Raw genomic sequence first — 17,081 nt, 5'->3', positions numbered from 1 at the left:
TTAATCGTGGATATTGGTTTTGGGTGAAACAAATTGATTTTATTTTGGATTGTTATAAAGATTAAGACATCGATCCAATAACTATTAATAGCTGGAATTAGTTGTTGAAAACGTCAAAGCCCTGAGTGGTATTGCCAAAATGAACCACCGCCGATGGTACTCCCGGATGAGGAAGGATCAGTTGGATCAGTTGATCGGAACGAAGACCAACATTTTTTTAGCGTTGTTCCAACCCTATACTAGGAAGGATATTATCACCCAAGCCAAACAGCATGAGTTGATAGAGGTTAGCAGGATGTCGAAAGATCGACTACTGGATAAGTTACAGGAACAGATCAGAGAAGATAGGAAATCATTGGGGATAAAATTGAGGTACATCCACTGAAGAAAGCCTTTAAAGATGTATTTACTTCCTGAAAGATGACCACTATTACTGACATGGAGGTGCAGACCTTCCTTGAGGTCTCTCAGATGTCAAGAGTGGAACTTATAGACGATTGGGCATTGAAAGGATAACAAGTCAATGTGATGCTGCACTGTGAAGATTAACCCAACAGGTAAGATGGATGATGAGAACGTGGGATACTTTCACTCGGGAAACCAGATTTTCCCTTCAACCACGGACTTGCTTGAAACCCTTGAGAAGGGTAGATTAACCCTTGATTTAGAATAGATGATAATGAAGTATACCCGCTGCACATTTCAAACATTGGTGAACAGCGGGAGAGAGAACTCAACTTACTGCTGATCCAAGGCTACATGTGCTTAAACCACTTTGCTTTTTATAGCAAGGAAGTTCTGGAAACCAACAAAGAGTGTTGCGTCAACCACAAGGCAGCTAAGATCAGAGCTGCCCAAAGAAGGGACATACCAGCTGACTTTTGTCAACAACACCCACCCGATGAGAGTCCCTTTCGTAGTGTACGCGGACTTTGAGTGCTTTGATTTACCGATAAGGTTGAAAATAAAAAACGATAAGGTTCTGTAGCAATTCACAATTTAATAGAAGTTTAGTATCGCATTATGGCCATGGTGAATTTTTTAAATATGAAAGTTTTTGTACAATGAAATACATTTTTAGATAATTGAAGAATAATATAGCCTCCTTAGTGGGGTTATATGAACATTTAGATTGTTTTTAGCATGTTTTACATGGTATGTATCTGTTTGACAGTCCGTATTTTTCTATCCGTACCACCCATAGGTCCATAAATTATTGTAGTGTTTATCAACAAATATTTATAGCTCGACCTTTTCAATTCAAATTATGGAAAAACGAGCAAAAATGCATGTGTGTTTTTTTAACCTTTCGATAGATATATGCCTATAGTTTCAGGAAAGGTACAACTGTTCAAACCAACGCTTAGGGGCGTTCAAACAAACGCTTACAGGTATTCAAACCTTCACTTAGGAAGGTTCACGTCAACGCTTTAAGTAAATGAACGTTTATAAAGATTACAGACCCGAAACAGTGTGAGGCGCTCGCCAAGGAGTTGCAAGAGATCAAGCGGAAGATTCAAGCCAGTAACATGCAGCATCGCCTGGAGAAGATTGGACTCAACCCTGACCTTTCCAAGGTGTTAAGCCTGTGGTTGAGGCTCAGCGAGAGGCAGCTTCACCGATCACCTAAACGATCGTTTAACTTCCTGCAGCAGTGACAGCCCTCCAGCCTCCACCGCCCAAGTTTGACTACCCACTATCCATTGCACCACCTATAGACACCATCCTCGGACTTCGAGCACAGCAGTATTTGCAGATCAGTAACGATCCTTCGCCGACCACACCTTTGGATCTCGATCTCTTCATCGGAAGCTAACCAGTTACTTTTGACGACGATGATATTTTCGTGGATGGTGTGAGGTACAAAGGAACCCTTAACCTCTGGGAACTCATGGTGAAAAAGAAATCAGAATCTTTCGAGTCCGAAGTTTTTTAGAACCTTGTCGACTATGCAGAGATCCTGCACAGTTCCGGTGCATGTATCAAGGCAATTAACCCTCTCGAGAACCCTAAGGCGATAAAGATCTAAGTGGACGAAGATTGTGTCTCACATCTAAAGCAAGATAAGCATTGTAGCGGACTTCAAACCGTGTTTCTACCCTCCGACTTTGACCAGCTCCTTTTTTGCTTGCATTGGATCTGTGCAACACTGCATACCGTGCTGGAAACAATGGTGTGCGCAACGCGATTATGGCGATCATCGATGCCATAAAGAAAGGTGAACACATCAGCATCAAGGAATATAAGCAACTCCATCGTAATATCCTCAATTAAGAAAGGTTTTGTTTGAAAGTATGCATACCGTGGTAGAAGTTTTTTTTGACACTATCACCAGTATCGCTGGTCGCATGTTCACCTCCTCTGCTGCCAAGACATTGAAAAGTAGGCCTATGAGCACTGCCACCAATGCAGCCATGATAGGAGTGGTAGGTGGTAGTCGTCAACCATGTCGTTGACAAAGTGACCCGCACTCGAAAACCCATTGACCAACGCAGCAAGCCCAATCAACAGCTCAGTGTTAAACGCAGAAAGCCCAACAACCAAACCCAGTTAAACAATTTCATCTCTGGTCGTGGCATCGGTACCATCCCAACTTCCTCCAATGCTATAAATAAATACATAATGTCTGACATCCTTACAATCACAGAAGGGTTGACCTTCGATGAAAGTCTTCAAAAATATTAATACTAGGTTCACGAATTCGAACCTTAAGCCGGCGCCCAACTTACCAACTCTGGAGCGTCACTCCTGCAGACGAAAACAAGATGCAACTGTACAAAACCATCCAGAAAAAATCCACGATCCTCTGTGGATTTCGCATGAGACAGTGTGATTTCATAGTCGTTCTCCAAGCCTCATAGTTTAACTGCCGCCTAGCTGCCAATAGTGGTCGCGAAAAGCCAAGATATATTATCGTTGCCTTTCAAACCGACAGAGATAATGACAAAACCAATAATGCTTCCGTGTTCAATCGCTGTCGATTGCAAAATATTCATGTCACCCTCAAAGCTGAACGCTACTCAGCCGTCGACTTTAATGCCGGTTTTTTTTTCTCAGAAAACAAGGCTGCCATAGTGTTCAAGGAGGATGTAGACTTCAGAAAGAAATTCTACAACATTGACACCCTCCTTAGTAACGGTGATGTAAACCCCTCTGATTTCATTGACATATAGCCGCTGTTGGTCATCGATGTAAGTCATCAGTCCGAGCGGACATCCAAATTCGAGCGGAATTCGAGCGTTATGTTCCCGCCAACACCGAAGCATTTGCACTTCCAATCTCCGTAGGAGTCCTAGGCATCCAGTTCGAATCGTTCGGTCAGTAGTTGAACGTCGTGTTTTAATAAATAAATGGACACCACACTGTTGCAGCAAGTCGTCCACAACACAGACCTAAAACAAGGCTTTTCCATCCTTGTCTCTAGAAACGACAGTCGCATTTTTACTCTGTTCAACCCCCTCCCCCAACTACAATTTAAGGAATCGAACACCACATTGGGATTTAAGCGACAGCTCTACACATTTGATCGGGCAACAAATGTTACAAAGAGGGTGAAGACATTGTTAGCATCAGAAGCATCAACAGCATCCTGGTGAACAGTGGCATCATCAATAGCAGCTACATACACGGCTCCCAACAGTCCACTATCTGAAGCTTCCCCCCCCCCCCCCCTGCAATCGATTCCGGGGTAAAGATCATTCAAACCCCCCAAAAATATGGTGTTCTTACCCGTGATCTTGAGAACCATCAATCGCATGCAGACATACCTCACCAATCCAGACGGCGATCCTCCACAATCTCCGCAGAGAACATCTCACCATCCGCTTCCATCTTCGCGAGGCATGAATAAATAGTCTATTGAAATACGGTTTGAACTTTATAAAAGGTCAATCTAAATATTACAGAGAGCAGACAAAAAAGGTTTCCCGGTCACCATTCGTTTATCCCACACAAACCTGCATGGTGAACACAAGATGTTGTTTACCCCGCGACAGATTGAAAAGATCACCAAGCTTCTACAAAATGGTTCTAGTGGAAAAAAGCACTAACCAATTGAAAAAAACATTCAAAAAGAAAGTGGATTCCTATCCATGTTAGCGGAAAGGGCAATGCGAGCCTTTCCTATGTTGGCGAACACAATTCATGTCAGCATGAGGTGTTGGAGCCCTAAGTTGTCTGTGTGAAAGAGCGATCAACAATGCATTTGGACCTGGATTTTACATCAAAAGGGGTGGTTGTGTGAGCTGTGTGAAGGTGTGTGATAAAGGTCTGTATATTTTCCCTTCAACCTAAAGTGACGGTTTGTATTTTAAACTAGGTCATCGATTCTACTAGGCCTAGGGTTCTGGTCTGATCTGATCTGCGGCAAACAGTCCGTTCAAGAACATTCCACTTTTGATACAATCTTTATATATATATAAAATCTATGATTTGGTTGAATTTAATGGAAATTGAAAGACCAGGGGGGTCTCATCCTCATTTAAGCGGTCTCAGGTAGCTTTTCACTAAATATTTTGAATATCCAGTTGGCACTTTGGGCGCTCCGTAAACATAAAAGACAGGAAGTCTACTCAAGTTCCTTTTATTAATGTGTGCATCTACCTATTGACTAAATGTCTGCATAATATTAGAAAGATTGAGCAATAAGGGGGCTCTCACCATTGCCCTGTGCCCTTTGTCCTATAATTTTGATAATTTTTAGCTGAAAAGTGACAATACAAGCCCTCCATAGATATCGAATATGACATTATTCTGGGCAATCCTTCTGATACAACCTTTATATATACAGAATCTATGATTTACTTAAATTTTGTGGACATTGAAAGACCAGGGGGGTCTCACCCTCATTTAAGCGGTCTCAGGTCGCTTTTCACTATCTATTTTGAATATTCAACTGGCACTTTGGGTGCTCCGTAAACATTAAAGACAGGAAGTATACCCAAATTCCTTTTAGTCACGTGTGTATCTACCTATTGACTAAATGTCTGCATAATATTAGAAAGATTGAACAATAAGGGGGCTCTCACCATTGCCCTGTGCCCTTTGTCCTATAATTTTGATAATTTTTAGCTGAAAAGTGACAATACAAGCCCTCCATAGATATCGAATATGACATTATTCTGGGCAATCCTTCTGATACAACCTTTATATATACAGAGTCTATGATTTACTTAAATTTTGTGGACATTGAAAGACCAGGGGGTCTCACCCTCATTTAAGCGGTCTCAGGTAGCTTTTCACTATCTATTTTGAATATCCAACTGGCACTTTGGGCGCTCCGTAAACATTAAAGACAGGAAGTCTATCCAAATTACTTTTATTCACGTGTGTATCTACCTATTGACTAAATGTCTGCATAATATTAGAAAGAGTGAGCAATTAGGGGGCTCTCACCATAGCCCTGTGCCCTTTGTCCTAAAAATTTTATAATTTTTAGCTGAAAAGTGACAATACAAGCCCTCCATAGATATCGAATATGACATTATTCTGGACAATCCTTCTGATACAACCTTTATATATACAGAGTCTATGATTTACTTAAATTTTGTGGACATTGAAAGACCAGGGGGGTCTCACCCTCATTTAAGCGGTCTCAGGTCGCTTTTCACTATCTATTTTGAATATCCAACTGGCACTTTGGGTGCTCCGTAAACATTAAAGACAGGAAGTCTACCCAAATTCCTTTTAGTCACGTGTGTATCGACCTATTGACTAAATGTCTGCATAATATAAGAAAGATTGAGCAATTAGGGGGCTCTCACCATTGCCCTCTGCCCTTTGTCCTATAATTTTGATAATTTTTAGCTGAAAAGTGACAATACAAGCCCTCCATAGATATCGAATATGACATTATTCTGGACAATCCTTCTGATACAACCTTTATATATACAGAGTCTATGGTTTACTTAAATTTTGTGGACATTAAAAGACCAGGGGGGGGTCTCCACTCAATTAAGCGGTCTCAGGTAGCTTTTCACTATCTATTTTGAATATCCAACTGGCACTTTGGGCGCTCCGTAAACATAAAAGACAGGAAGTCTACTCAAGTTCCTTTTATTAATGTGTGCATCTACCTATTGACTAAATGTCTGCATAATATTAGAAAGATTGAGCAATAAGGGGGCTCTCACCATTGCCCTGTGCCCTTTGTCCTATAATTTTGATAATTTTTAGCTGAAAAGTAACACAGAGAAAGGAAGTCTACCCAAATTCCTTTTACTCACGTGTGTATCTACCTATTGACTAAATGTCTGCATAATATTAGAAAGAGTGAGCAATTAGGGGGCTCTCATCATAGCCCTGTGCCCTTTGTCCTAAAAATTTTATAATTTTTAGCTGAAAAGTGACAATACAAGCCCTCCATAGATTTCGAATATGACATTATTCTGGACAATCCTTCTGATACAACCTTTATATATACAGAGTCTATGATTTACTTAAATTTTGTGGACATTGAAAGACCAGGGGGGTCTCACCCTCATTTAAGCGGTCTCAGGTCGCTTTTCACTATCTATTTTGAATATCCAACTGGCACTTTGGGTGCTCCGTAAACATTAAAGACAGGAAGTATACCCAAATTCCTTTTAGTCACGTGTGTATCTACCTATTGACTAAATGTCTGCATAATATTAGAAAGATTGAGCAATAAGGGGGCTCTCACCATTGCCCTGTGCCCTTTGTCCTAAAATTTTGATAATTTTTAGCTGAAAAGTGACAATACAAGCCCTCCATAGATATCGAATATGACCTTATTCTGGGCAATCCTTCTGATACAACCATTATATATACAGAGTCTATGATTTACTTAAATTTTGTGAACATTGAAAGACTAGGGGGTCTCACCCTCATTTAAGCGGTCTCAGCTAGGTAGCTTTTCACTATATATTTCTTTTATGGGCTTTCCATAAATATTTCTATTTATAATCCTAATTGTTTTCCAGAGTAATCGGTTTTTGTTTTTGTTTTTAAGAAAAATCCTGTATTAAAGTACTGTACCTCTCTGATTTTTTTTTTTATTGACATTAATCTATATTACATTTAGACAAATATGCAAATTAGAAAAGGGTTTATATTCGAGAACAACGAGAATTTGCGACAGCTTGAAGAGGTCATGAAACTATCTCCTACGTATCTTATCAGTTCTTTTAACTATAAAAATCATGCTTTTAATGTTATTAAGTATTATTCTTTTTTTATTTTCAACTTAATTTTGAATATCCAACCGACTGCTAGCAGCCGGTTGGATATTGAATATCGAATATCGAATAACGAACCGGCTGCTAACTTCACACACATGATTGATTTTGCTAAACTTTGTTTGAAATTGTTAAAAGAAGGTGTAGCAACAATGTATATAATAATAAAAAGCATATCACGAATGTACTTTTAGAATGTAGGCCTAAAATCTTTTGAAAGTATTTTTTTCTTTAAAATAAGGGAACGAACTTCAAAGCCCATTTTACAAAAATTGCACCGTACGATTTTTTGACGACAAGTCAAAATGTGAAGTGTAACCTTTATACTACCAATACTGTGATTTATAGCCGTATAGTCCGAATGACGATTCAACTCCTTAAATAAGCGACTTTTCCCTACTTGGTCACCGTACTATATGTCGTGAAATTTAAAAAAAAAGTCAATTTGTGTGCTTGTGTGAATTGTAATAATTCAGGAAAAATGTATTCTTGATAATTTAAGCTCTTCTTTTTTTAATTCAGTATCATTAATAATAAAAGAGCTCTTGTGGTCAAAACTTTCAATTGTTTTTCTTAACATTTTAATCTATAAAATAATTTTAGGCAATTTGTAAAATACCTATCAATTTTTCTATGCATTTTGTAAAATGCCTAGAAAATTTAGTCATTATGTATAATGACTGAATCTTGCAGGCATTTTAGAAAATGCCTAAATTTAGAAAATGCCTGTAACATATACATATGCTAGAGTGGATTCAAGTTGCAATTATATAAAAATAAACGTCTCTACCCTTTACAATGACATTTACTAGACAGGATAATTACCGACCCAAAGGACCAGGTTGAGATATAAACTCACTTTGAACCCTTTGGCTATCGTCCATAAACCGAAAAAATACATCTGATTTAAACAGTTCTTCCAATGGTTTCGCTTGTCCGCCAACGCTTAATATATGAGTTTGACTGTCCCTCTGGTATATTTCGTCCCTCTTTTAAAATAGAAGTTGAGGTCAAAACATAAGCATTGTGTATTATATTGAAGACATTTATAATTATGTAGAAAGGATTTGACGACAAATAATTTAAACTGTACAAATAAGCCAAATGGCATAAATGATCAGTCTTTACATAAGTTATTGCCCTTGAATGACAATTTTAACTTTTATCTTTTTTTTGGGAAACTATAGTAGATAGAAAGAAACAGTAAATAGAAAAATCTAAATATATTAGTCATTATGACTGAAATATTCAGTCGATTGCTTTAGGAGACATTGTCATTGATTGCTCTATGAATAAACAGACAACAAGAATAAACAAACAAACAAACAAACAACCATAAAAGAAATCAACAAAAACGAAAATAAGAACGGAAAGATAGCAAACACACCTACTTATTAGTACCAAATTTATACTAAAATACCAAAACGGTCAAATCGCAGGTGATTTATGGAATAACACTACTCGTTGCCAGTGAAACTGCATTTTAGACAGCCAAATTGATAACTGGTGGTGGCATCCCTTTAGCTGCAATATTTTGATTCCCTTTTTAATGCACTAAACCAAAATATTGTACATCAGAGACTTTCATAATGATAAGTGTACGATGAAATAAATTCCATGAATCTTTATGACTGAATGATTTTGGCGCCTAAACTTCAAAAACGTAATGTCATCATACGCATGAAAATCTTCAATCAGAAGGCTATTTCTTTACGATTGAGATTTGGACAAAATCTCACTGAAACTGTGTTTTTTGAAGTTTAAATTTTTTTTTTTTTATCATATTGTAAGAATGTAAGAAATCAGACATTTGTGAATTCCAGCAAATCAAAATGTTGACCAAAGATATGCTGATTGTGGAATTGACAGTAAATGTTAGCCAATGAAAAAAAAAGTTTCATAAAGATAGCTTCATCGAAGACCTGTTGGTGACCTTCTGCTGTTGTCTGCTATCGCATTCCCCATTTCCATTCTCAATTTTATTTGAATTAGAAATAGCATGCCTTTTAAAGGTTTCTATCATATTTAACCTCAAAAAAGAAGAGTGCAAGCCTTATAAAAATAATTTCTTATTTTGTCCTGCATGCAAAAAACAATCATATATATACTCAGTTTTCACAAAGCGAGCTGTTAATTTCGCAATAACATGCTTTTTAAAAACGCAATGTCCTTTGCCAAATCAACAGGAAATGTCATTTAACTTACATAGCAATAGATGACCACATGAATGATTTAAAGTTTTTGTAAATTTAAAAAGAACTGTCACTGTCATTTAATTGCTTTTTTTTTCAGAGGAGAACAATATCTTGCCAGACTGGTCGACATCGTTTGAATATACCATGACGCCTACTTCCATCAACATTTCTTCTTTAAAACCTACGTCTTCAAGTATTGGTAATAGTATTCTATAGTATAGACTTTAAATACACCATCAATATATTCAAAGTTGTTACATGTAAGCAATTATTTTATATATTTAAAATAGAATAAAATTTAAAAATAATAGTATCGCTCCGAAGGAGTGGGGATGTTTATACTAGGTCGCCCATTTATTTATTCCCAGTACTGGTTGTTAAGACTTTCTGAAATTTGAAATTAAATTCCTACGTCCATGAACACTTAATCTTTAAATCCCATAGGTCTTCAAGTATCGGTAATAGTATTCTATAGACTTTCAATAAACAATCAATATATAAGTTTTTACATGTAAGCAACAATTATTATTTAATATATTCAAAATAAAAAGAAGATTCAATAAGTATATAGCATCGTTCCGAAGAATAGATTTATACTAGTTAATGTAAGTCGATGTTTCTGTCCGACCGTCCATTACTGTCCAAAAATGGTTGTCAAGACTTTATGAAATTTGAAATTAAAGTTCATATTAATATCATGATTAACTTTGAGATGCGTTTTCACATCAATCTCATATCAACTTTCTTTTCATACTTATAGCGGTTATATGATTGAATAATTGTGTAAAGAATGTTAATATAAGAGCATGTAGTTTTAAATCTAATAATGACTATCACTTTTGATTTTAGATGTCAACAGAGATCAGACGTCTCCACTTTTTGAAACTTCAAGTCTTACAATTACTAGGACGACTTTTCCTATCGGTAAGTAACTATGATTAACAATTATTATACAATGAAATAACGTCTGAAAACTATTTCAATGTGCAAATAACTTGCATGTTAACGGAAAAACTTTTAGTTACGCGTGCACTCTAGACCAAAATATTTGATAAGCCAGACCAGAAAAATAATGTTTGGGAGCACCAGAATAATGATTGTTATGTTTATCAAAACAATAAAAAAACAAACGAAAAAGTTATACTGTAAGAAACAATTGAAGAATTAACAAAAACATGCATTAGTTTCAAAACTAAAAAATTGTTCTATAAATTGTATTTTTGTGTTTCAGAAGAACAGCCAAATATCCTAATAGACTTTCAAGGTCAGGTCCTGATTAACATGATGAATGCAGACAATACAAACTTAACGATATGTAGCTCCAAGTGGGATGATTATGATGCAAATGTTGTATGTAGATCTGTGGGCAATGCGCCCTTAGGAAAAGCGAAACAGATGAATGGATACAATCAAAATACTACAATACCAATAGATTTTTATTGCAATGGGAATGAAACAAGCCTTGATACCTGTGAACATAATTTCAATAACGAAGAATGTAATATATTGACAACTGCTGCAGTTATTTGTTGTAAAGGTAACTGTTGCCATAGTTAAATTTGATTTTATCTACGGTTACTACGGGTAAACTAAATGTTGATGATAATTTGGTACGAAATGGAACGAATTATAAAGTTTAATGATAATTGTGAAGTTTTTGTTCGCTTTGTCTATGTCTTTCAGTTGGAAAAGCTTTTTGAGATTTAGGGGTGAAGAAGCCATGACTCATCATCAATATATGCTTCATCACGGCTAGGTATTGTTCCCTCAAATTTTTGAATTGTTTGGTTGTTATGTCTTTAAGGCGAGTATTGATAGCATCACAATTGTCAGATGTTAGATCTCTTTTGCAGCTATTCAAAAGGGTGCTAAATTCGCCAGTAAGAGTTATGAGATGTACTTGGCAGTGTTGTTTGAGGAGGACCATTAACCGCTTGGAACAATGGTAGAGGGTTTGATCCCATCTGCGAAGTAATGTATTGGATAAATTGCCAGGTGCTTGTGGCTTGATCTTGATTTGTAGTTTTTAGGAATACTTTAATTATACTGATAATGAATTAAATTAGATTAGTGGCGTTTAGTTCTTATTTGATTTTGTTGAATAGCTCTAAGTTGTTTAAAATAATCATTGATGTTCATATTATATAGGAACTAGAAACTTAAATTCACTGGGATTATGCGAGTAATACAATACAGGTCTTTTGGAGGGAAAATAATAATTAGTATATAAAAAAGGACCAACCAGCAAATTTACTATGTACCGGATTGTCTAGAATAGACGATACTGTGCAGATAGGGAAATAAGTCTAAAAATTTGCACAACGGTACTAACATAAGATAGTATTTACTGACTTTGGCCACAAATTGTAATTCATAAGTTTACAAAAAAAAATCTGCTATTTTTGGGTGCAATAAGTGCCCATAGGAACACATACAACCTGTCCATACACTTTGTTATTTCTTATGCAGCAAAAATACTGCAATCTGATTGGTTGACTACCCGGTGTAAATAACACCCCACCCTTGTTCACCCGGGGATAAATAAAATTTTGCCCAACTTTAATAAAAAAATGAAATTTTGCCAAAAAAACTTAGAAAAATAAAATTTAGCCAAAATAAAGAAAAAACATAAAATGAAAAAAAAAAATAATAATAAGAAAATGCTAAAAAAAAAAAATTGAAAGAAACCAAAAATTTAATTTTTTTTTTTTTTTTTTTTTTTGTAAACTCAAAAGAACACACAAATTTTCTGAATTTTTCCAAAAATAAAGTAAAAAGTATTTGACAATGTGCAGCAACATGGACATTGAAAAAGTATTACGCTGAAAATTTTTCTTTAACCATTTTTACAATTTTACATCCTGGTTTCAAAATGAGTAAAGGAATTGTTCATAATAAAAAATTCATTATCTTGATGTAATCAGGGGTGTACGGAATTTTACACCGTTGTTGAAAATTCTGAACATCCCTGATTACACCAAGATAACTAATATTACCGAAACGTACATAAATGTTATCAATGAGTAAATTGAAAGCTTCAATCATCTCATCAAACCCCCAGTAAGTGTGTCTAGCATATTTACTATTCTCTTTAAGTTTGGAATGAAGAATACGAGTTTTTTTCTTATAGCATCATAAAAGGAGAGCGATTCATATATGGTACTACAACAGGTCTTTGAATTTTCTAAAATTTCCACGTCAAATTCACTTAAGCTCGTTTTTAATAGCTGATCCAAACAGTTTTCATGGAACAATTGGAAGACTCATTAATATAACGTTATTTGTTTGAACATAAATGTAATTTTGGTATCCAGTCCAGAGAAGGATGAAAATCTATAAAAAAATTACAATTGAACATAGAAGATATGTTCCGGACCATATGAGTATTTGGACCATACGCGTATGGTCATGACCATATGGGTATATACTCATATGGTCCGACCATACGCGTATGGTCCGACCGTACGCGTATATACTCATATGGTCCGACCATACGCGTATGGTCCGACCGTACGCGTATGGTCGGGTAATTAACACTTTGTTACAGTTTACTTTTAATACTTCTAAATTCTTCAATAAGCAACACCGTTCAATAAAAAGACGATATCGCATAGTCAATTTTATTATTCTATTATATATAAAAGATGAGCTAAATAAAAATAAGAAGTTTAAGATAGTGAATTTTACTTAATTGTCAAATTTAGAGTAAACACATTTTATACCGATGGTAATTACCGCCGGTCATTACCGATTTGTTATAACAAGTGAATGGCAATTTGTCGACTAAAAAAATAAATTCCTAAAATTTCTTAATGAACTGTAACACAAGAAGTCACTGGAAAGTAACATAGTTTATTCAAGTTGTCTTGTAAATATTGTGTATCGCAGTCATTTTACGATATTTGAGATCTAGAGCTAGCTTCTCAAAAACACCGTAGCTATCAGAATGGCAAAAGACCTCGGTATCACTGTACGCAGCTGTAAAAAGGCTAGCTTTTCACTCGCAAACCATAGGTGTAAATAAAAAGGATCGTCATCGTGCACACATTTATTGCAAATGCAAAAAAGCTATGATACCGTTTGAAAGTGAATGTCACACCGAGCCTACATGCAAGAATGTAACTAGCGATGAAAACTAACTATGCATGACATCAATACATAATTTTTACGTAGCTTTTGGATTATAAAATTAATAAATTGTCATGTAACCATCACAGTTTTTTTTAGATACATTTTTTGTATTATTGAAACGTTTATAATGTAATGTGAAAAAAATACCTATATGGTCCAAATACTCATATGGTCCGGCCCGTTAATAAGCATATGAGTATACGCATATGGTCATGAGTATACGCATATGGTCATGACCAAACGCTTATGGTCCAAATACTCATATGGTCCGGAATAGATACACATAATTGTTCCGAATTTCTTCTTTAGTAAGCACCGTGTGTGAGTGTGTTGAAAATCAAATTAAGTATCACACAGTTTATATGATATGATTAACAAACAAAAGCGTTGTTATCGATGGTTAGACTGTGTGGACAAGAACATACTTTTCACTTAGGAATGACAGGTTTTAAGCAATATTTAGGTCAAGTAGAATGTTGAGGATATAATTTAGCGTAAGTTTTCATACACACGATAAGTTTTGTTTAAAATCCTAATCTATATGAAATTATTTTAAGGTCTACATACAGCCTTCACGCACCTAGGGAAAACATTTAGTTTCTTTTTTGCAATTAGTTCACTGCTTGGATTAATCCTCTACTAAATCTATCACATTTTTGTTAGACCAACAATCTCGGAATAATCATTTATATTCACGGTATAGTTCGTTGTCCACGAATATAGTCCTTAGTGTGGACAGTGTGTTACTTGCCAATTTTTGTTATACCCCTCCCAAATTTATTTCTCCATGATTTATTCCTCATATAGCAAGTAGGGGGTGAAATTACACTGTAAAAAATTGGGTCATAAATATTAATGTAAAGTAGTGATTAGGTCCAGCTGAAAAAGGTAAAAAATTATCACTTTGGAAGCTGTCAAATTAAAGATCGATACAGGTATTTTGATTTTGTAATGTTACACTCAAAAGTTTTGGATATACCTACATTGTATGTCCATTTATACTGTACCAAACATTTAATATCAATTTATTATATTTTCAAAGATGGTGATACATCACTCGAATGTTCCAATAGTATTCCAACACAATTATCATCTTCTGAATTTAACGTAGGCAAGTATTTGTTATGTAAATATTCACAACACAAGAATTTTAATGTCAGCAAAATTCTACTAAAATCTGCAATTAAAGCACAAATGTTAATCTATTCGCAAAACTAAGCGAACATCTACACCCCACAAAATGAGCCGCTATACAGTATTGCATACTAAGAAATTTGCTATATTTCTGTCAACATCAGTTCGGATTAAGACCATATGACAGGGAATGGTCACATGTTCATGTCCGTTTGCAAGAGCAAAGACAGGAAACCTTTAAAAACTGTAAATACTAGATAGATAGCTCGACCTAACTCTTTTGCATGGAAAAGTTCTCATTTACATGGATATCCTGTAACAATGAACCAATTGGTGATTAAAGTTGTAAAACTTTTGATATACTGAATATAGGTGTATTGCAAGTTAATATTTGAGTAAATATTACGCCTTTTCCTATAAATGACCATAAAGATGAAATGAAATGACATAACATAGTAACAAGGATACATTAGTTTGATACATTAGGACAGACGATTTGTTTCTTAGGTTTCAAAATAAAAATAAAACCGTCATCACGTCGAAACTTTCAACGTTGAAATAATCATGTTGGTGGTCTTCAATTGATTATCTGTACCATACATATACTTGGATGGAGCGTTGTCTCATTGGCACTCATACCACACCTTCTTATATCTACATATTTCAATTCTTGAAAAAGACATAATGAAGCCAAATTATCGTCCTCAAAATGGATTTAATGTGCATGTTTTTCTTTAAATTTAAGATAACAATCATCTGTCAGTAGATTTCAGATTCAAAATTATTTAATATCTGAAAACAGTGTATATCAGTTGGACAAAATGGGTAAATCACATCACTAGAATACGCTTATTGAAATATTTCTTATCAAAACGTTTCGTTCTGTTACTTAAAACATTCATGGTATCATAAGTTCATAACCATAAGAAAGCTTTGTAACTTTTCAGGTTTGGTTTTAGGACTTGTTATTGGTTTATTGCTGCTAGCAGGGATTGTGATTGTAACTTTGATATTCATAAGAAGGTATTCAATTTTGTAATTAAGATATAAAAAGTTAAGTTAAGAAAATGACGCTAAAATAAAATTGAAATACCAATATATTTTGCAAATAAAAGTTTCCCTACAAAAATACAGAGAGGAAATAAACTTATCAGACGCGCGTTTCGTCTACAAAAGACTCATCAATAAAAACATGTTAAAAAGGCCAAATAAAGTACGAAGTTGAAGAGCATTGAGGACTAAAAATTCCTAAAAGTTTTGCCAAATACAACTATGGTAATCTATCCCTGAGGTAGAAAAGCCTTTGTATTTCAAAAATTCAAAGTTTTGTTAACTTTTACAGTTAATTTATAATTATGAACATATCAATGATAACTCAAGTCAACACAGAAGTGCTGACTACTGGGGTGATGAGAGACATTTTTCTATATGTCAAAACACAGAGTAAAACGTAAAATGTACCTGCTGCAGTAATTTTTATTGATAATTAACACATTCACTTTTAGGTATGTCGGTTTAAGAAAAAATAAAAAGACACAGCATGCTATTGTATGTACAAATGACTATACTGGAACTCAAGATATAGCAATGCCAACCGCAGTTAGAGAACTCCAAGTTCACATTGGATTAGACAAGAAAGTCAACAACAAACAACACCCTAATTCTGATAGAAATAGAATGGTTGGCGATAAAGAGTCAAATGTTATATCTCATTATGAATATGCTACTGTCGACCCTACAGAAAGAGTCGAATCCACGTCAAATTTCGAGTTCGACAAAACCACAGGAAACAATTACTTTGTCTTAGATCCGAATGAAACTGAGTTTAACAGATTAGAAGGTCCTCCAAATACAACTACGTCTTATAAGCTTGCAAACCCGATTGAAGATAGTGGTCATAGAATATATAAAACAGGAATAAAAATAAATACAGATAATCTCTATGCACGTTCAGATGATGGGGTGTATGATTCAGCCCAACGCGATCAATATAAAGAAGCAGACAGTAATGTTTACAGTCGAACAGTTGACAATGTCTATGATATTTCAAGTCATACAAGAGAAAATGCCGAAACAGACGACAATTACGACCATTTTACTGGAAATAAAACACCAGATGATTATGACATTTCAAAATGAAATACTTGTACATGTGGAAGAAAATGTCATTATATGCCGGTATAAGAATATAGGAATATAATTAAAGATAATTTAAAGAGCAGAATTCTTATTCATTTGATTATCTCTAAGGAAATAACGTTAAAAAAATATTGTATACCAAGGTTCGAATGATTGACACTGACAATGTGAACATTTGAAAACGCAATATAATTGTTTTTGTTTACCGATGATGCAACAGTTCATTAGCAAAAGTAAAAATCAGAAGACGTGCTATGACTGTCTTTCAGACACATAACTTACAAAG

General features: G+C 35.0%; 1 protein-coding gene across 1 annotated transcript in view; it reads left to right on the top strand.

Moving 5' to 3' along the window:
• The window catches only part of LOC139490038 (uncharacterized), a 78,118-nt gene extending 61,273 nt beyond the window's left edge, over nucleotides 1–16,845 (top strand). Inside the window, exons 4-9 of the mRNA XM_071276890.1 lie at nucleotides 9,489–9,590; nucleotides 10,241–10,315; nucleotides 10,623–10,928; nucleotides 14,565–14,633; nucleotides 15,604–15,679; nucleotides 16,162–16,845. Coding sequence (XP_071132991.1) covers nucleotides 9,489–9,590; nucleotides 10,241–10,315; nucleotides 10,623–10,928; nucleotides 14,565–14,633; nucleotides 15,604–15,679; nucleotides 16,162–16,795 — 1,262 coding nt within the window. The 3' untranslated portion in view covers nucleotides 16,796–16,845. The remainder of the gene's footprint in view (nucleotides 1–9,488; nucleotides 9,591–10,240; nucleotides 10,316–10,622; nucleotides 10,929–14,564; nucleotides 14,634–15,603; nucleotides 15,680–16,161) is intronic.
• The last annotated feature ends 236 nt before the right edge of the window (nucleotides 16,846–17,081 follow it).

This window comes from Mytilus edulis, chromosome 9, assembly GCF_963676685.1.
Source record: "Mytilus edulis chromosome 9, xbMytEdul2.2, whole genome shotgun sequence".
In the NCBI taxonomy this organism is placed as follows: Eukaryota; Metazoa; Mollusca; class Bivalvia; order Mytilida; family Mytilidae; genus Mytilus; species Mytilus edulis.
This window is presented reverse-complemented; position numbering and strand designations above follow the sequence as displayed.